Source organism: Salvelinus namaycush, chromosome 16 (genome assembly GCF_016432855.1).
Source record: "Salvelinus namaycush isolate Seneca chromosome 16, SaNama_1.0, whole genome shotgun sequence".
Lineage (NCBI taxonomy): Eukaryota > Metazoa > Chordata > Actinopteri > Salmoniformes > Salmonidae > Salvelinus > Salvelinus namaycush.
In genome coordinates, this window is record NC_052322.1 from 38687233 (window position 1) to 38709151 (window position 21919).

The 21919-nt window shown below is 42.3% G+C and overlaps 2 protein-coding genes across 4 annotated transcripts in view; both read right to left on the reverse strand.

Moving 5' to 3' along the window:
• Positions 1-334: 334 nt before the first annotated feature.
• Positions 335-4719, reverse strand: LOC120060782 (src-like-adapter 2). Its single transcript, XM_039010206.1, has 7 exons — positions 4629-4719; positions 2715-2814; positions 2506-2592; positions 2300-2403; positions 2013-2162; positions 1666-1798; positions 335-782 (listed from the first exon to the last, which is right to left on the reverse strand). The coding sequence occupies exons 1-7, from the start codon at positions 4717-4719 to the stop codon at positions 647-649; spliced, it is 801 nt and encodes a 266-aa protein (XP_038866134.1). The 3' UTR covers positions 335-646.
• Positions 4720-13919: 9200 nt separating this feature from the next.
• Positions 13920-21919, reverse strand: part of LOC120061423 (protein NDRG3-like) — a 58347-nt gene continuing 50347 nt past the window's right edge. For all 3 annotated transcript variants that reach the window (XM_039011220.1, XM_039011219.1, XM_039011221.1), the window contains one exon: positions 13920-15520. In XM_039011220.1, coding sequence (XP_038867148.1) covers positions 15351-15520 — 170 coding nt within the window. In that variant the 3' untranslated portion in view covers positions 13920-15350. The remainder of the gene's footprint in view (positions 15521-21919) is intronic.

Consider the following 21919-nt stretch of genomic DNA (forward strand, 5'->3'; position numbering starts at 1 on the left):
TATTTGACATAACTTTGAGATGCTCTTTACCATTACCTCAACTTTCTGCTGTCTCTGCCACACCATCGTGCTTTCCACTGCACCTTGACCATTTCCTGTGCCAAAGTCAAGACTGTGGTGCGGAGGAGAACAAGCAACAGCTAAAGGTGTTAATGTTCAGGACAGGAAACACATAAATCAAACAGACTAATTCTTATACCTCATAGTTCCTTAATTGTTTTCAAGGTAGCGTACTTCAACAAAACCAACCATATAGTCTGTTTATTGATGATACTGGATCACCTTCACAAGGCTGTATATCTCACTTTCAAACTACTTTCTGTTAAGTCTAGCAAAGTCTGCCTCCAGGATCTAAACATTTATTCTGGTCATGAATCCAAGCAAAGATGGGCCTCAGCTGCTTGGGAATGTAATGTTGAGCACTCTACAACCATAGTTTTGAGAACCATGGTTCTCTGCAGTGGTTGAGTTGTGATTTCCAGTTCCCCTAACAACATTCCTTTAATGAGATCCATTGGGTTCATGGCCAGAATGTCTGGTCTTCAGGATTGCCTCAGCTTTAATGGGTAGCTTGATGTGAAGCTCTCCATCTTATGGTCTGTTTTAGTCTGAGTATCTCCCTGTTGTTATGATGCCAGATCCATGCTCAGCTGTCCCATTTGTGGCCGGAGCCTTTGCAGCCCTCTGTCATGAAGCGGTAGGATTTGATGGCCTCCTTCAATCCCTCACTCACCAGGGAATCCTCATTGTCCTTGCCTTTGTCCTTGCCAAAAATCATGGAGCTGTAGACAGACAGAGAAACCCCATTAGTGAGGAAATGCTGACAAAGAATATGTACTTAACAAAAATATAAACGCAACTTGTGAAGTGTTGGGTCCATGTTTCATGAGCTGAAATAAAATATCTCAGAAATGTTCCATATGCACAAAAAGCTTTTTTCTTAAAAATGTTGTGCACAAATTTGTTTACATCCCTGTTAGTGAGCATTTCTTATTTGCCAAGATAATATATCCACCTGACAGGTGTGGGATATCAAGAAGCTGAATAAACAGCATGATCATTACACAGGTGCACCTTGTGCTGGGGACAATAAGGCCACTCTAAAATGTGCCGCTTTGTCACACAGCACAAAGCCACAGATGTCTCAAGTTTTGAGGGAGTGTGCAACTGACATGCGGACTGCAGACATGTCCACCAGAGCTGTTGCTAGATAATTGAATGTTCATTTCTCTACCATTAGCCACCTCCAACATAATTTTAGAGAATTTGGCAGTATGTTCAACCGGCCTCACAACCGCAGACCACGTGTAAATACACCGCCAGCTCCACATCTGGCTTCTTCACCTGCGGGATTGTCTGAGACCAGCCAACTGAGGAGTATTTCTGTCTGTAATAAAGCCCTTGTGTGGGGAAAAACTAATTCTGATTGGCTGAGCCTGGCTCCCAAATGGCTGTGCCCCTGCCCACTCATATGAAATCCATAGATTATGGCCTAATGAATTGATTTCAATTGACTGATTTCCTTATATGAACTGTAACTCAGTAAAATCATTGAAATTGTCACATGTTGCGTTTATATTTTTGTTCAGTATAAGATTTATTGACAGACATGGATACACAGAGACTGGCAACATATTACTGTACCACAACAGTAAATGACCTCACCTGTCCATATCTTTCCAGTTGAGGGTGGGCTTCCTGATAGCCATGGGGAGTGGCCCAGTAACCACAGGAACGTTGTTGGACCCCTGGATGAAGCAGGGCTCCCCTAGCAGACAGCACAGCCCATCACGGACCTCTGGAAGAAGATGTCAATCAGTCTGTTACAACTCAGGCTTATCATGAATACTACAATTTAATGACTGAAGATGCTTTAAGTGTCCCCAGCTTTTAACCCACTGACACTTGTGCAAAAGATTCAAATGTGTGGGTTGGATACAAAGGGCTTGAACAGATGTAACTACAGCTTTCAGTATTTTCTACACCACTGTAAATGCTTTAAAGCACCTGACCTGAGTAGTGGTCCACCAGAGCTCTGAGGTTGGGGAAGGTGAGGCAGGGGGAGATGTAGAGCCAGCCATTCTCCAGTTGTTGGATCCGGTAGTGTTTGACTGAGCAACGATCCTGGTCACTGCTCTTACGCACTGACAGGGTGTTGGCACCTAGAGTGGACAGTGTAAGACCATACTTCAGTCACCACGTTTTATCACTTCAGGTTTATCAATGACATTTTTAAGATTGTTTCCCTGTTCTTGTTAGCGTTTGATCATGTGTAGCCTGGAGTGTGAACTGAACTGACCAGGGTGGGTCTCACTCTCCCGGACCAGAAAAGAGCCAGTCTGGTTGTAGGGCAGAAACAGGAGCTCCTCAGCCTTCTCTCGGCTGAGACCCTCATACTGCCACCTAGGCCAAGAGCATAGAGATAGAGTCAGACATAGAAATAGACAGAGCCATGTAATTAGAGATTCCAAAGGGGAATAGAGTCAGACGGATCAGCGGACTCACCTGTGGTACACCTTGGCTGTGTAGTTGCTGGGAATGTAGCTCTCATTGCCTGTGGCAGAGGATCTCACCTTCCACCACTCCCCCTCGCTACATAGACATGCACATTCACAAAAACACAAGAGATGTATAAGTTATTACAGGAAAAACACACATCACAGTAGTAGTAGTAGTAATTATGGTAGTTGTATGTAGAGGCTATGGTTTCTTACTCTGAAAGCACTTTGAGTCTCTCTCCAGCGTGGATGCGGCAGTGTGCTGGGTGACCAGTGGGATAGTTATATAGGGACACTACCATATACTTGCTGCTCTCTGTAGACAGAACAGATACATGAAAGATTAGTGTCAGTCTACTATGAGAACCTCAAACCATGACAACGCAGTATTTTCATGCTGAGAAAAAAGCAAAAAAGCAACAACAAAAAAAGCATGCATAAGAGAAAATATCTTTGTGCTTGTATGTTTGTACTTCACACTTTGAACGTGAGTAGTCATGGTTAGGCAAGACACTTCCAAGTTACAAAAATGAGATGATCATCAGTCTTTCTGAGCTAAATGATTGATGTGATCTTCATCAACTAACATCTTGAGGAATTCAATGTCACCTGGTTCACACCATTTCTAGAGGGTGACTAGAGGGAGTGCAGCCACAGATAGAACAATGAGCCAGATATTTCACCGGATGCAGAAATGTGAAGCATCCGCTTGGTGTTTCCATTCATTACCAAATATGGTAGTGAGAGGAAGCCAAGGGGCCGGCAGGAGAAGAAGGAAACGAGATGGACCTTGGCCGACATTCGGTAAATTTTCCCACCGATGAAACATTTGATCTCAATACAGTTCTGTTCCCAAAACTAAAACCTGTTACGAACAGAGTGGACTAAGTTTTGTAGACTTTACACTTTGCCAAAGTAAAAAAAAAAAGTGTGTTGTTTAGAAGGAGTGCAAAGGCGAATTGAGTTATTGCACAAGCTCATATCTCTCCTCTGGTGGTTCAACAGAAGACCAGCAATGTTTTTTTGACTCTTTCTTGCACATCAACTATGGTCATATTTAACAGAGAGGTATCTAAACATCTGGGGCATCACCACACCATGGATGCATAGCAACAGCATCACCACACCATGGATGCATAGCAACAGCATCACCACACCATGGATGCATAGCAACAGCATCACCACACCATGGATGCATAGCAACAGCATCACCACACCATGGATGCATAGGACCAGCATCACCACACCATGGATGCATAGCAACAGCATCACCACACCATGGATGCATAGGACCAGCATCACCACACCATGGATGCATAGGACCAGTATCACCACACCATGGATGCATAGCAACAGCATCACCACACCATGGATACATAGGAACAGCATCACCACACCATGGATGCATAGCAACAGCATCACCACACCATGGATGCAAAGGAACAGCATCACCACACCATGGATGCAAAGGAACAGCATCACCACACCATGGATGCATAGCAACAGCATCACCACACCATGGATGCATAGGAACAGCATCACCACACCATGGATGCATAGCAACAGCATCACCACACCATGGATGCATAGCAACAGCATCACCACACCATGGATACATAGGAACAGCATCACCACACCATGGATGCAAAGGAACAGCATCACCACACCATGGATGCAAAGGAACAGCATCACCACACCATGGATGCATAGCAACAGCATCACCACACCATGGATACATAGGAACAGCATCACCACACCATGGATGCAGGAACATTAACAAAAACAATTCCGCATTATGTTGGTCGCATTGATTTGAACGTTGAAATCAAATCAAATCAAATTGTATTTGTCACGTGCTGAATACAACCTTACAGTGAAATGGTTACTTACAAGCCCTTAACCAACAATGCATTTTTAAGAAGAAATAAGTTAAGTAAAAATGCAGGTTATCCAATGATTGTCCTTAACCATAAATAGACCTGGCTGTTGTGCACACTTCCAATTCCCTATAGGTTTCAGTCAAAACAATCCCAGGACGATTGACCTCTGAGGACAGAGAAAGAGAAAGGCTAGTACTGGCCTGTTTCCCAGAGTCCTGTGCTCAGACCGAGATGGGAGGGCAGGCCTTACCCAGTATGACTGACTCAGCGGGCTCTTCCTGGCCCAGCAAGGCTGCCTGAGTGCTGGATCCCCGACGCTCTTTACTGGGCCCACTGCCCATGGCGATGTGGAGCTCCTATGGGTCACCAGAGGACTCTGTGGGTACGAGGGAATCACAGCTATTAATTCATAGATAATTATTTCCTAAATGCTATATCCACCAATTTTTCACGTGTTTTTTTTATCAGAAATGTTTGCATGTGTGTGTAAAATATTACTCTTCTCAGATTTTTTATTCATAGATTTTAGATGTTTTTTTTTGTGCAATACACTATATATCCATTGTTAAGCTAGATTGGAATGTTTGTATCCTGTATGTTTGACTGTGATATGTGGATGCCTCACATAGCTATCTTAAGTTGAATGCACTTACTGTAAGTCACTCTGGATAACAGCATCTGCTGAATGACTGAAATGTAAAATGTAAATGTTTTATATATAGATCTCATATTACTGTATTTAAGTTTTTTTTTTAATTATTTTTTAAATTATGTCACAAATGTATTTTGTGAAGTTTTTTTCATAAAATATAAACTTTAGTTATTTGTTACATTTGACTGTGTAAAGCCTGGCAGTACTACTTATTTCTCTAACAATGAGCTGGATATATAGCATTTTGCAAAAAAAACATGATTGTCTCTCTGAAATTAAGCCATCAAGTGATATATTTTAAACAAATATGTCTGTCATTGAACAACTCCTTGCCATGATTAGAAAAACTTATTTCAAACATTTAAACCAAATTTAGCAACATTTCTGATATACAGTGCATTCGAAAAGTATTCAGATCCCTTGACTATTTCCACATTTAGTTACACGACAGCCTTATTCTAATACGGATGTAATAATTTCCCCCCCCTCATCAATCTGCACACAATACCCCATAATGATGAAGCATAAACAGTTTTTGTGAAATTTTTGCAAATGTTTAACAAAACAAAAAAAATGAAATATCACATTTACATAAGAATTCAGACCCTTTACTCAGTACTTTGTTGAAGCACCTTTGGCAGTGATTACATCCACAAGTCTTCTTGGGAATGAGGCTACAAGCTCAGCACACCTGTATTTGGGGAGTTTTTCCCATTCTTCTCTGCAGATCCTCTCAAGCTCTGTCAGGTCGGATGGGGAGTGTCGCCACACAGCTATTTTCAGGTTTCTCCAGAGATATTCGATAGGAATCAAGTCCAGTCTCTGGCTGAACCATTTAAGGACATTCAGAGATTTGTCCCAAAGCCACTCATGCGTTGTCTTGGCTGTGTGCTTAGGGTCGTTGTCCTGTTGGAAGGTGAACCTTCGCCCCAGTCTGAGGTCCTGAGTGCTCTGGAGCATGTTTTCATCAAGGATCTCTCGGTACTTTGCTCCGTTCATCTTTCCCTCGATCCTGACTATTCTCCCAGTCCCTGCCGCTGAAAAACATCCCCATAGCATGATGCTGCCACCACCATGCTTCACCATAGGGATGGTGCAAGGGTTCCTCCAGATGTGGCATTTGGCATTCAGGCCAAAGAGTTCCATCTTGGTTTCATCAGATGAGAGAATCTTGTTTCTCATGGTCTGAGTCCTTTAGGTGCCTTTTGACAAGCTCCAAGCGGCCTGTCACGTGCCTTTTACTGAGGAGTGGCTTCCGTCTGGCCACTCTACTATAAAGGCTTGATTGGAGTGCTGCAGAGATGGTTGTTCTTCTGGAAGATTTTCTCATATCCACAGAGGAACTCAGGAGCTCTGTCAGAGTGACCATCGGGTTCTTGGTCAACTCCCTGACCAAGGCCCTTCTCCCCTGATTGCTCAGTTTGGCTTGGTGGGCAGCTCTAAGAAGAGTCTTGGTGGTTCCAAACTTCTTCCATTTAAGAATGATGGAGCCCACTGTGTTTTTGGGGGCCTTCAATGCTGCAGAAATGTTTTGGTACCATTCCCCAGATCTTTGCCTCGACAACAATCCTGTCTCAGAGCTCTACGGACAATTCCTTCGACCTCATGGCTTGGTTTTTGCTCTGACATGCACTGTCAACTGTGGGACCATATATAGACAGGTGTGTGCCTTTCCAAATCATGTCCAATCAATTGAATTTACCACAGATGGACTCCAATCAAGTTGTAGAAACATCTGAAGGATGATCAATGGAAACAGCATGCACCTGAGCTCAATCTCATGTCTCATAGCAAAGGGTCTGAATACATAAGTAAATAAGGTATTTGTGTTTTAAATTTTTTATACATTTGCAAACATTTCTAAAAGCCTGTTTTCGCTTTGTCATTATGGGGTATTGTGTGAGGATTTTTTGTTGTATTAATCAATTTTAGAATAAGGCTGTAATGTAACAAAATGTGGAAAATGTCAAGGGGTCTGAATACATTACAAATGCACTGTATAGCATTTTGGAATTAAACTCTTCATATGGGTAGAGACACGTTTTCTATGGATACTATTGCATCAATCCCAATTCACTGTAACTTATTACAGGTAATATATATCAAAACAAACAATGTGAAGGGAATTTAAAATAGCCCTGCCTATTTTAATTTTATTTATTGCCAGGTTGCTAGTCAAACAAAGTCAAACAAAAGAAGGGAGGAAGTTGAAAACCACTCTTCTGAACACCCTTTAGTTTCCAACCACACTCTTGTTTTTACACATGGGTTGCTGGTTGTCGAGGTGCTGTTGGCAAGGAAAATAATGGGCTTTCGACTGAATAAATAACAATATTAGAACACATAACAGAACACTCTCTAATTCAGTGGTCACCAACCTTTTGAGATCACTTTTTGAGTCAAAATGCAAGCCGAGATCTACGGCTCAGACTTTTTTTTAAACACAAGCCTATGCAACATTAACCAATTAAAAACAGTACTGTAGCAATGAGGTTCGTGCAGTAAGCTATAGGCCCAATACATTATCACCGCATATTGGCTTTGCTTGAATTGCCCTGACAAAGCATTGTTGTTTGGTCCATTAAAAATATATATATTTCTTAATTTGAGGTAGGCCATATGATCAGACTGGTAATAGATCCGTTGTTATATTACTGGTGAGGCACAGCTGAGTGAGCATACATTTAAATAATTAGCTTTTTATTTTACTGGGCTGATGGTGTCTGCATCTGATGGTCAGTCTCAGCGGAGGGAGGGAGCAGCAGAGTGAGGGTCCACCCCTCAACATCCCTCCGTTCTCCCTTTCCTCCACTGACACTGACCATAAAGGGACACCGTCTTCCAGCTGATGGGGAAACTCGAGTCGCACTGCATTATTTAATGCGAAAATTACTCCTATGAACAGAGAAAGTGAAATATTCCTTGATATTAAAAAATACCCAAGCTGCTAATAATAACAACAACGCAAGTCTATAAATACACTTGCCTACTCGTTCATTACTGCTGCACTGCTTGTTGTAGAGCTGAGTGGAAATAGGAAGAACGCACATTTCATGGCTTATAAAAGTGTTGAATACTAAGTGTTGATAGTGCTGAGTAACAACTTAAACTCAACTCACTGGGCTCCCGAGTGGCGTCTCTGACACTACATCTCGGTGCAAGAGGCATTACTACAGTCCCTGGTTCGAATCCAGGCTGAATCACATCCGGCCTTGATTGGGAGTCCCATAGGGTGGCACACAATTGACCCACCGTCGCCGGGGTAGGCCGTCATTGTAAATAAGAATTTGTTCTTAACCGACTTGCCTGGTTAAATAAAAACAGCATCTCTTTCTTGACAGTTTCTCTCTAGTGATGGTTTTAAACATTTTGAAATCTCACAGTATCAATTTTTCTGTTGCTTTCTTTTATGCCTTCTAAATTACTGCAGACACCGTAATCTGAACCATCCGATTGGCGATCGTGATGGACCGGTTGGGGACCACTGCTCTAATTGATGTAAACAACAATGCTCTAATGTGCAACTAATTGAAGTGTCACGCAGTGGTGATTTGCACAAACACACGTGACAAATATGACATTTCATGGCAACCTTTTGCTCCACAGGAACCATTGGAGGATAGGTAAATTAGTTCACAGCAATACACTGATGCAGAAACCACCGCATAAGATGAAAAGTTTTGTGTCGTAATTTGCAACATGTTTTACTGTAAAGTAATGCATGAGATCTCAAGCATCCTTACAGATCCCGGGTGGGTGTGTCTGAACACTGGAGTCAAATATAAAAGTGGCAGGATATCATTGAGTAGAAAATAAATGCTGTCTTTTTGTGAACACCTTTCTACCCCGGTGTGTGTTTGTCTAATTTTGACAATGGTAGTAGACACAAAAATAGATGATAATTTCAGAAATAGTCATATGAAATATATTGGCATTAAATATTTCTAAATATCTTCCCTCAATGCTCTGTAATATGGCACGTAACATAATCATTGAGAAAATGGCCACCTGTTTAGCCAGATGGCACCACAGGGTCATGGGGATGGACAGACAGAAAAGCAGGCCCCATATAGTATAAGGGACTAAAATAACCTTACTCTCTAATGTTCCATTATAACAGAGAACAGATGACCATTATCAACCACAGTAGTCAGTCTGCCAACCAGGGGTCAGGAAACACACGAGAGGTAATATAATAATAATAATATATAACATCTCATTCCAAAATCATGGGCATTAATATGGAGTTGGTCCCCCCCTTTTCTGCTATTACAGCCTCCACTCTTCTGGGAAGACTTTCCACTAGATGTTGGAACATTGCTACGGGGACTTGTTTCCATTCAGCCACAAGAACATTAGTGAGGTCAGGCGCTGATGTTGGGCGATTAGGCCTGGCTCGCAGTCAGCGTTCCAATTCATCCCACAGGAGTTAGATGGGGTTGAGGTCAAGGCTCCGTGGAGGCCAGTCAAGTTCTTCCAAACCATTTCTGTATGGACCTCGCTTTGTGCACGGGGTCATTGTCATGCTGAAACAGGAAAGGGCCTTCCCCAAACTGTTGTTACAAAGTTGGAAGCACAGAATAATCTACAATGTCATTGTATGCTGTAGCGTTAAGATTTCCCTTCACTGGAACTACGGGGCCCGAACCATGAAAAATAGCACCAGACCATTATTCCTCCTTCACCAATCATTACAGTTGGTACTATGCATTGGGGCAGGTAGTGTTTTCCTGGCATCTGCCAAACCCAGATTTGTCCATCGGACTGCCAAATGGTGAAGCGTGAATCATCACTAAAGAGAATGCGTTTCCACTGCTCCAGAGTCCAATGGCGGCGTTTCCACTTCAAAATAACAGCACTTACAGTTGACCGGGGCAGCTCTACCAGGGCAGAAATTTGACCAACTGAATTGTTGGAAAGGTGTCATCCTATGACGGTGCCACGTTGAAAGTCACTGAGCTCTTCAGTAAGGCCATTCTAGTGCCAATGTTTATCTATAGAGATTGCATGGCTGTGTGCTCAGTCTTATACACCTGTCAGCAACAGGTGTGGCTGAAATAGCCGAATCCACTCATTTGAAGGGGTGTCCACATACTTTCGTATATATAGTGTATGCATATGACATTTAGCAGACGCTGTAATCCAGAGGTGTAGACCTGGCTGGACACCAAGCTACACTATTCATTTAAGCATTTAGCGGGGCACATTTCTGTTCATATAAGATCAGTTTGTCCTATACTCTGAGTGTACAAAACATTAAGAACACCTGCTTTTTCCATGACATGGACTGACCAGGTCAATCCAGGTGAAAACTATGATCCCTTATTGATATCACTTGTTTAATCGTCTTCAATCAGTGTAGATGAATGGGAGGAGAGATTAAATAATGATTTTTAAGCTTTGAAACAATTGAGATATGGATTGTGTATGTGTGCCATTTAGAGGGTGGATGGACAAGACAAAAGATTTAAGTGCCTTTGAACGGGGTATGGTAGTAGGTGCAAGGCGCACCGTTTTGTGTCAAAAACTGCACCGCTGCTGGGTTTTTAACGCTCAACAGTTTCCTGTGTGTATCAAGAATGGTCCACCACCCAAAGGACATCCAGCCAACTTGACACAACTGTGGGAAGCACTGGAGTCAACATCGACCAGCATTACTGTGGAACGCTTTCGACACCTTGTAGAGTCCATGCCCCGACAAATAGATGCTATTCTGAGTGTACTTGACCTTTGTCTTCTTCGTTAAAACAAAAAAGTCTACTTTTAATATTTTAAATCTGGGTTGGATAAAACTAACCTTTTACGTGTACAGTACAGTCAGATCGATTAGACAATTGTCAGCTCAAAAATATGTTTATACTCACAGCATTTCCCTGTTGTGGCACTGGTGAACGTCAGTCTTCTGATGCTGTGGTATGAGTTGATGTCAGAGCTGTAGAGTACCACAGTAGACTAGCACATGGATAGAGGTGCGGCCCAGAGGGCAGAAGAGTCCAGCGGGTCTGGGAGTTGCACGCTGCTGGTAGTGTTCACATGTGGAACGAGAGGATGATGTGTGTATGAGAGTCTGTGTGAGACTTCTTTAGGCTCCAATGAAGAAAGAGTGTTCTCCTTTGTGGTGTTCCAAGAGGAAAGGAGCCAGCGGTGGTAGGTAGAGGCTCTGTACGTATAGCAGAGCAGAGTGATCTATAGTACATCTGAGTGGAGAGATGTGACAGGAGTGCTTTTTTTTATATTCACCTCACACACACTGTTTCCTGTTTCAATGAGGCCTGAAACTTTTACACACCACAATTCAGACATCAGAGTGAAGAGAGGGAAATGGAGAAGAGTGAGGGAAGACAAAGAAAAAGTGATGCACAAAGAGAAAGGAAGAAAGATTTTGTTCAACAATATCTACTGAACATGGGGCTGTAGTAATTGGAAGACAGACCTTTGACATCAGTGACTTGATCAATGAGTCATCAGCTGTAGCAATGAGATGCATTTGGTCTGTGCAAATGCTGTGTTTTGCAGCATCTGCATGAGCGGTGGCATACATACACTGGTATGAAGTGAGGTCACAATGGTTTTTCCCCAGAATAGAGCTTCATATTCTTCGTCATTCAGGTAAATGCTGTTGATTGGGTAAAAGTGTTGAGCAGTTATTTTTCTCTTCATAACCCTTTTGTACTCATTATCAAGAGACATGGGCTCATGGTTCTCTGCATACCCACATTTATTTGTGCAATCAATCCATTTGTGCAGTTAAACTAGTGAACCCTCTGAACTAACTGTATTATACCAGTAGCCAGGGCTGGTCCTAGCCTTTTGGGGGCCCTAAACAAGATTTTTCTACTGGCACCGCATCTTGATGGTGTAGAGAAAATCTATGTTTTAAAATGAATTTCCTGTAATTCTACCCATTTTGCCATGGGGGAGAGAGATTTTTTTTTGCAGTTTTACAAAACAAATCCTGCAATTATACCCATTTTGCCATGGGGTGTAGAGAAATGTTTGCAGTTTTAAAACAAATTTCTTGGCATTCTACACATTTTGCCATGACAATATAATATGAGTGAGAGTGACTAGCATTTTCTCATGGCAAAATGTTAAAAGCATGAGATGAGCTATAAAACAGCAAAATAATGATCTGCCTCATGACAAAATGTGTACAGTAGCATTATAAAGCTGCACATTTTACTCTGCACTATGGCAAAATGTGTTGAAATGCAGCACCAACTCTCCAGAGGTTGGTGCCCGGGGCCCCAAATGCGAGTCTGGTCTGGCACGTGCCCAGTCATTCGGGCCATGAGTACTACAAGTTTAGATCAGTGGATTCTCTTCAGTGGAGGAAGGGGAGGACTATCCTCCTTAGTGAATTTCATAGAAATAAAAAGTGAAACATTAAAAAACATTATTTTTTAGATAAAACTATACTAAATATGTTTGTTACCAAAAAATGTATTAAAACACACTGTTTTGCAATGAAGGTCTATAGTAGCCTCAACAGCGCTCTGTAGGGTAGCACCATGGTGTAGCCGGAGGACAGCTAGCTTCTGTCCTCCTCTGGGTACATTGACTTCAATACAAAACCTAGGAGGCTCATGGTTCTCACCCCCTTCCATAGACTTCCACAGTAATTATGACATCTTCCAGAGGACGTCCTCTAGCCTATCAGAGCTCTTGCAGCATGAACTGACATGTTGTCCACCCGATCAAAGGATCAGACAATGAATCTAGCACTGAAAGCATTAGCTACAGCTAGCTAGCACTGCAGTGCATAACATGCGGTAGTTGACTCAGAGAAATACAATAGTTGAACAGTTTTGAACAAATTAACTTCTTCCAAAATTAAAGAAGCAAGAGAGATCTAGCTATATTTCTTAGATTTTTTATTCCCATTTTCACTTACTTAGCTAGTGTCCAATGCAGCTAGCTAGTTTAGCCTACTCAAACACCCGGCTCCAACAGAGGGATGCTATGTTAGCTAGCTGGCTATTGCTATCCAATATTGGAACTCTTCCAAGTCAAGGTAAGCTTTTGGCTTTATTAATTCATTGCCTCTGGGGCCTGCAGGTGTAACTGCTAGCCGGACTACACGGTTCTGCATGGTTGTAGCGGGTTTACTAATGCCTTAGTTCTAGTAGCTATGCCTATGTTAACTATGACGTGACAATGATGTAGGCTGTGTGTAGCAGTTAGCAGTCATGATATGAAGGTTTAGCTTGGAAAGTTTTTTCTCCACCTGGTCACAGACAGCTGATGTGTTCTTCACTGAAGTCCACAAGCAAGGGGAGCATGTGAGAGGAGAGTGGATAGATGAGAGAAGGAATTATATATACAACGAGCTGTTTGTGTGTGTCTGGTATGAAAGTAAAATGTGTTTGCGTGTGATCAGGGGGATATTCATTGCGCCGATTTGAGTATTATGTAGTAGCCTAAACCTATGGATGTTACATTGAGCTGGATGAATGGAATATGAATGACAATAATCCAACATGCTGTAATAGAAATAAGGCCGTGCTCATTAAAAAAAAAGTGAACATCCTCCCTCATCTTAAACGGCACCGACCGCCACTGGTTTAGATAGTTGGCTAGATAAACATACCAAAAAAAATATTGTTAGCGGACATGGCTAATTGAGTGTGTCAGTGACTGACAGAAAGAGAAACTGCTGATGCAGAACCTAATAATAATAAACGTATACCATTTAGCAGACATTTTTATCCAAACTTAGTCATGGGTGCATCCATTTTATGCATGGATGGTCCCAGGTATGGAAGTCACTCCCCTGACATTACAAGCACCATGCTCTACCAACAGAGCTACAAAGGACCACTATTATAATCAGGCTAGTTGATCAAGTAAGAAAACAGACATGCAGTGACAGAAGGATAAGATGAAAAGTCTAGTCATGTACAGCTTCTAGCTTTATTTTATAATCAGTACAAATTGATATAGTCAGCAGACAGTATGACTTACAGCACCCCTTATACTATGCGGGCAGAGTACAATGCATCATCACCACTTGCTCACCCAAGCTGTAGTACAATCAGAGAGAAATGCAGGAAAACCAGAGAAAACTAACAACTAATAACATTACTAACAAACTAAATCAAAACATTTATTACACAATCCACAGTCCCTCAGGCATCTGACCCGTTGACGTTTTCACCCCGTCTTTATTTCATCAGGAGGGAAAACATACATATCTTCCAGTTAGTAGAAAACAGAAAGTTAATATATTTGCGTTTTATTTGATGAAAGAGGCAGTAATGTTATCTGTACCTCAATTCGCAGACATTTACTCACCTCTGAGCTGGGGCTAGTTTAGGTACTCTCCGTATTTGACTGGAATTTTCAATAAACTACAGTAAATGTTCCCACTGGGCACACACTGGTCGAATCAACGTTGTTTCCACATCATTTCAATGACATTACGTTGAACCAACATGGGACACACACTGAAGTGACGTCTGTGCCCTGTGGGTTGGTTCTTGTCTCTGCCCGTCAATAATAAATGTGGGGGGGGATCAAACACCCAGGGCCTGCCATTTCAAATAACTCACTCGATTAAGGAAATATCAAACAAGACAACTATTTCTAGATACATCTAGACAAAAGCAATTCTACAGACACGTCCATTACGTTTCATCTACTAGAGGGTCATTCTGTCAGTTATTCTTGGTATAAAGGTACAGAGCAGGAGCAAGTTTATCACATCGTATTGCAATCCAGGAAAGCAAAAGGTATTTTTTTCACAAATCACAACATAAAAACAACAATAAAAAAGAAGAAAAAAATGGTGTGTCATGAGACTGATTAAGGAATGGACCACTAAGGAGGGGTGGTGTGACTTGGTCTGATCTTACCAGTTAGCAAGGTGAGGAAGACCCCAGAGGAGACATTAGAGAGTACTCCATATAGAGTACTTTACAAGAGAAAACTCCTGATGCCTTTCCATCTGTTATCTTTAAAACTGACACTGACCCAAAATAGTTAGAAATACAAATATATCTCAAGGATTAAAAAAAACAACCTCTTCCTCTTTTAATGGGGAGAGCTGGTAGACAGCAAAAGGAAAACCAGACAAGCAGCATCGTCCGCCTGCTTACTGACTTTCAGGTTGCCCTACCACAGCAGTCATGCACAGACAGGCATGATAGACAGACAACAGGAAATGGTGACAGAACACAGCAGAGAACCTGACTGCTTCTGTCTTCATGAATTATCTTTCAGAACACGTTTCAGACACCCCCCCAGGATTCCAATCCTCTCTGACCTTGAGCCTGGGAAAGGAAAAAGAGAGGAAGGGAGAGGTTTTCTGGGCAGGGTTCTTTAACAGGAAACCTCCATGGTCTGTGGCCTGGCCTGTTCGACACCCGGGCCGGCAGCAGTGGCGCCCTCTAGCTGTGTGTGGGTGCGGCTGCGACTCCCCTCCACAGAGCCCATGCTGGAGGTAGAGTGGGTACGAGAACGCACCAGGCGGGTCATACTGGCCGTGGGCACTACAGACGAGAGAGGAGAACATTTAGGTTAAGAAGTCACGTATGAGGATATTTGCTTAGTGTGTGTTGAATGTTTTGTGGGAGGGGTAGTTTGCTTTAGAGAACGTGGCTAGGGGTAGGATGCTGGGGCCTCATTTATAACCGTTGTGTGAATTTTACACTAAATATCTGCATGAGCCATTTCTGAAAACACTACACACGTATGGAAAAATGTAGATGTATAAACTTGGCGCATGCCATACATACATGTTTCCCATTATAAATCAGACCGGTTGTAAAACTGTGAACCAGGATTATATCTCTGCCGGAATAACGCCCTTCATTCACCCTTGAAGGTGACAATAACGCCATTCTTTCCTGAATACTTCGGAAGTATTGGAATTAAGCCAAGATATCTGAAGGAAATAGCAACGGCGATCAAATGTCTTTGGAGATGTTAGCGGAATGTGTTTTTTGTGTGACATATGCTATATTTGACCGTTTCTGAAACACAAAAACAATTGCACATTTGTGTGGACCTGGAAAACAGATCGTTTGAATTCAATAAAGTTTTTCATTTACTTTCTCCGAAACATGCTGCACTGCCCGTGAATTCTGAAACATTGTTTACTCTGAAATAAAACCTACAGTAGGCCTACATATAGTGGTAGCACACACTTCAATGCAAAAGAGCTTCAATTCTACTGTACGTTAGAAACCACGCTCCCTGTTGGATGCATATACATTTACATTTAAGTCATTTAGCAGACGCTCTTATCCAGATAGCAAAAACTATAAATTCTTTCACCCTTGAAGTGAACTATAAAAACTATAAATTCATATAGCAAAAACTAGAAATTATAATAGCCTATCTAATAGGCCCAATTAAATGAGAGATGCGTACGGTAATTTGTTGTATGACTACTTCAGCAATATGAGCATATCACAGCCAGAAGAGGTGCAACTGGTTATTATATATGTATTATGTTTATTATGTTTATAAATTGTCTAGGCTATTGGAGAAATGTTACATTACAGTATTCAAAAATAGCCTACAAACGTCAATGGAAAAGGTGAACCGTCTGTTCTACCATTAAACTGCGCTTTGGATCGCAGAGAGCAAAACACTTTAAATATCAATAACTTACCTATTTACTACTGTGAAGTGGGTCCAATTAAATGAGAGCTGGGATCACTAACTTATTGTTGGCCTGTAGGCTATTTTGTGAGTATGAAACCATCAGTCAGAAAAGGTAACTTCTGGGCCTCCCGGGTGGCGCAGTGGTCTAGGGCACTGCATCGCAGCGCTAGCTGCGCCACCAGAGTCTCTGGGTTCGCGCCCAGGCTCTGTCGCAGCCGGCCGCGACCGGGTCCGTGGGGCGACGCACAATTGGCCTAGCGTCGTCCGGGTTAGGGAGGGTTTGGCCGGTAGGGATATCCTTGTCTCTCCAGCGCTCTCACTAACAGCAAATTATTGCATCTTGTTATTATATTTCATTACCTGTTTTTTTAGTTATGTATAAGTCATCATACAGTATTTGCACAAGGCTACTAGGCTACTTTTACAATGCAATACTTCAACCACTAGAAAGTGTGCGTACTCATGGTCTGAAGTTTGCAGGAGGATAAGTTCAGTTTTTATAATTGTTTTGGGGCATATTCTGTGCATACGCAATGTTTGTAAATGAGGCCCCTGGTAATTGCATCAACATTCCCAATTTAAGATGGGGTGGACTGCAGCCCAGGGAGAATAATGAAATCTCTAAACAGTTAATAACCTGATCACCTTGTAGTGTTCAGCTCATGCTAGCTACACTGCCTTCTAGTCAGGGTCCAGGAGATTGATATCAGCGAAGCAGGAATACTGGAAATTTCACCGTATGTCAAAAAGTTCGGGACAGCTACTCATTCAAGGGTTTTTATTTTGACTATTTTCTACATTGTAGAATAACAGTGAAGATATCAAAACTATGAAATAACACATATGGAATCATGTAGTAACCAAAAAAAGTGTTAAACAAATCAAAATATATTTTATATTTGAGATTCTTCAAAGTACTGTAGCCACCCCTTTGCCTTGATGACAGCTTTGCACACTCTTGGCATTCTCTCGACCTTCATGTCTTAAAGTAATGATGGATTGTCATTTCTCTTTGCTTATTTGAGCTGTTCTTGCCATAATATGGACTTGGTCTTTTACCAAATAGGGATATCTTCTGTATACCACCCCTACATTGTCACGTCACAACTGACTGGCTCAAACACATTAAGAAAGAAATTCCACAAATTAACAACACACATCTGTTAATTGAAATGCATTCCAGGTGACCTCTTCATGAAGCTGGTTGAGAGAATGCCAAGAGTGTGCAAAGCTGTCATCAAGGCAAAGGGTAGCTACTTTGAAGAATCTCAAAAATAAAATATTTTGATTTGTTTAACACTTTTTTGCTTACTACATGATTCCATATGTGGGCTCCAGAGTGGCGCAGCGGTCTAAGGCACTGCATCTCAGTGCTAGAGGCATCACTACAGACCCTGGCTCGATTCCAGGCTGTATCACAACCGGCCGTGATTGGGAGTCCCATAGGGCGGCGCACAATTGGCCCAGCGTCGTCCGTCATTGTAAATAAGAATTTGTTCTTAACTGACTTGCCTAGTTAAATAAAGGTTAAATACAATAAATAAATGTGTTCTTTCATAGTTTTGATGTCGTCACTAATATTCTACAATGTAAAAAATTAAGAAAAACCCTGGAATGAGTAGGTGTGTCCAAACTTTTGACTGGTCCTGCATATGTATCTCATTAAAGTGGTTGGGGTCTGAAATGTCTGAGCAGAATCCCTCACTGTGTTCATTATTCTCCCATAAAGAAAAAGAGATTGCCTGATCAGGTCAAGTTCCAATTCATTTTTACTGTTGGAGAAAAAATGAATAAATAGGAAAGGCCAATATGATTATGCAGCATGCACAAGAGATTTGAGGGCCATCTGTTCAGGAGAGAAAAATAACAAAGACAAGAACAGACAGACATAAGACAACCATGTTACCTGATAGACATCACATAAAACATTCACGCCCTCTCAAACCACACATTTAGAGAGACAAAGGAATCTTTAAAAAATAATAAAGTTGACCACATGCTTCAAATCTCAGACTTGAGGATGGCTAAAAAGTGACTACCAGCGATGTGCAAACAGGGTTGGGAGGATAGCGTACTGTAGGTAGAGGGGGCAGGCTGGTGCAGCCAAGGCTGTTACCTATGGCCCTGGTACCTGATTCACTGCTTACGTGGCTAAGCAGTACATGAGGGACTGTTAGCATTGACGGACGGGCAGAAAGGAAGGAGGGAAGAAATAAAGGAGGGGCACAGAGAGACTGTCAGATTAATGCTCTGTCTTCACAAAAGATCTGGAAACAAACATTGTGTCCTAAAGCTTTACCTAGGAGAGACTTGAAGCAGCACTGTGTACAGTTCATTCTAGCACTATCTACGTTTACATGAATTTACAGTAAATATCTGACAGTTGTGAAAATAGCCAGAAAGCTTTCTTACTGTTCTGCCAATCTAAAGGCAATGTCACCTGTGGCCCTGAGATTACCTGAAAAGAACTTTGAGCCAAGATGTGCTTCATGAGTACATTGTCTGATCCAGTTGAGTTAGTTTAATGTGTCGTTGTCCCCCGACTGCAATCATTTCCCCACTGAACTACAGTCTTCCGTGCTAAAGTAACCATTCAAACATGGTCTCGACGAGCACTTGACTGTTCAGTAAAGCTGGGCGATATGGACACAAATCCATAGAACGATAAATTGACTGAATTATCACGATAACCATAAATAGAACGAGACGTTTATAACATTCATGTACATTTGTTAGCCTTCTTTTATATATTACCATACCATTAGCACTACTACTACTATTTTGAATGTTGTACTATCAATCAATTGTACCATTAGCCCATATTAGCAAACTTATTTCCTTTAAACTTCACATTTCTCTAGTAGGCTATTTATTGGGATTATCGGTATCAGTAAATTGGTTGTGGTACGGTCGGTGTCGATCATTTTCAGTTTATCATCCCAGCTCTACTGCTCATCTATTCACACTCAAACCAATCTCCTGCTAGCTTACTGCTTTCCTTTCAACACAATGCTGATCTTCTGGGATGAGCCACCTGGCAGAAGGCGCAGCCCGAACACTACAGAGTTACAAACCTCCTACAGTATGCCACAATTGTGTTTGTGAAAGCTCACAATGTCCTCAACTGTTTCAATGTTTAGGTATTCTCAGAAAGGGGAGGTACTTTCTGAAACGTGCTATTGCTTGGTGTGGGCGAAGAGCATAACGTGTGTGATGTGAAAGCTAAGACGGCGAGGAAACCACCATACTTAACACCTCAACAGAGACAGGGTTCACAAGAAAAACAACAGAAAGGAGGGCTATCAGGGTTTGATGAGTGAAAATAGTTTTTCAAGCTATACTGTATTCCATTAAACATTCTAGTTAATTTCAATAAGTAGGATGGGTATCCAGAATAACTCTTCAAGCAGGAAAACAGACCTCCAAGAGGTGGAAGAATGAGGGGGCGTGGGATAAACCACCACTCAATCCAAAACTAACTCCGGGCCAGCCCCCTGGAGTGCCCCTGGAGTGCCCCTGGAGTGCCCCTGGAGTGCCCCTGGAGTCACTTGTTGCAGACAAAACATCAAGGGTCACCCTCAGAGGGTAGGATTTGGAAAAAGGCAACGACAAATCTTCCTTCCCACAGTGCTGTGCGGAGGCAGCATGGTTCTCTGAGGCCCTGCTCTCCTGGCATTACCCTCCAGCAGCACCATGTGAGGGTCCCTGCAGCAGCAGAACAAACCCAAGCAGCACATTTCCAGCAGAGCAGAGCAGAGGACAACAGGCTGGCCAGGCGGCTCAGGGCTCATGGGATTCCAGACAGGTCCCCAGGGCAGGGGGTCAGGCCATGCTGTGGGGCTTAAGAGCAGCCTTTAATGAGAACACTAATCTGCCACTAACATTACCATACCTGGAGAACCACTGGAGCCTCAGTCAGCCCTCACTGGAGGGGTGAGGACCAGGGGAGGGTAGGTGAAGGCCAGGGCCAGGGGTGAGGATGGTGAGGGCAAGCCAGACGAGGGGTGGAAGGGGATGCAGGGTTTTGCCAGTGAGGTTTACACAGGTACAGAAGGCTTAATGTTCAGATGAAGATTCCAGAGGGAGAACAACAAAAACTCATTGAGACTATTGTAATAATCAAGCAGCTTTTACTCTGACCTCACTAACACCTTCCATTTTCCACTCTGAACTAGCAACTCAAACCTTTAAATGTTTATATGAACAAAATAAACATTTTGAAGCGCAGAGAAAAAAAAAGCGATCAAAGACAGCGAATGGAATTTGGCCGTTCTAAGATAGTGCCCAATACGTGGTCTGTTTCTAATATGATGATCATTCCACAAGCCAGATCAGCTCTCAGCAGGCCTAAATGAACCACAGCTTTAAAAGGTAGGCCTGTAAACACCCTCCCTGTTTAGGGCACTGCATCTTAAGACCTGGGGGAAGGAACCATTGTCAGGTGTGTGTTACAGATCATCCCACACACCAAGGTATATTACATTGCCAAAAGTATGTGCTCATCGAACATCATGGGCATTAATATGGAGTTGGTCCCGCTTTGCTGCTATTACAGCCTCCACTCGTCTGGGAAGGCTTTCCACTAGATGTTGGAACATTGCTGCAGGGACTTGCTTCCATTCAGCCACGAGTATTAGTGAGGTCGGGCACTGATGTTGGGCGATTAGGCCTGGCTCGCATTCAGCGTTCCAAAGGTGTTCAATGGAGTTGAGGTCAGGGCTCTGTGCAGGCCAGTCAAGTTCTTCCACACCGATCTCGACAAATCATTTCTGTATGGACTTCGCTTTGTGCACAGGGGCATTGTCATGCTGAACCAGAAAAGGGCCTTCCCCAAACTGTTGCCATAATGTTGGAAGCACAGAATCGTCATGAACAGGGTTCCCCAACTGGCAGCCCGTGGGCCAAATTTGGCACGCTGTGTATTTATTTGACCCCCAAGTTTTCTGGTGTAGAATTTTCGTTGTTGGACATAAAATACAACAGGAAATCGTCTCCAAGTGATATTAATAAAAAAAATCTGTTTCCAAGTATTCCCAAGCACAATAGAGAGACACGTGATTGTATACAAAAGGTAAGCAAGGTTTGAAATGATTGTTTTAGTCAAATATATATGTTTGATCTTTTCGCGGTCAATTTAAAGTCTACAAATGATTAGTAATTATGTTCCGGTCCTCCGACCAGTGTGTGAAGATACAATCTTCGACAAAATCATTCGCAAGGAGATTCCTGCAAAAATATTATTTGAAGATTAAAAGTGCTGTGACAACATGGCAACAGAT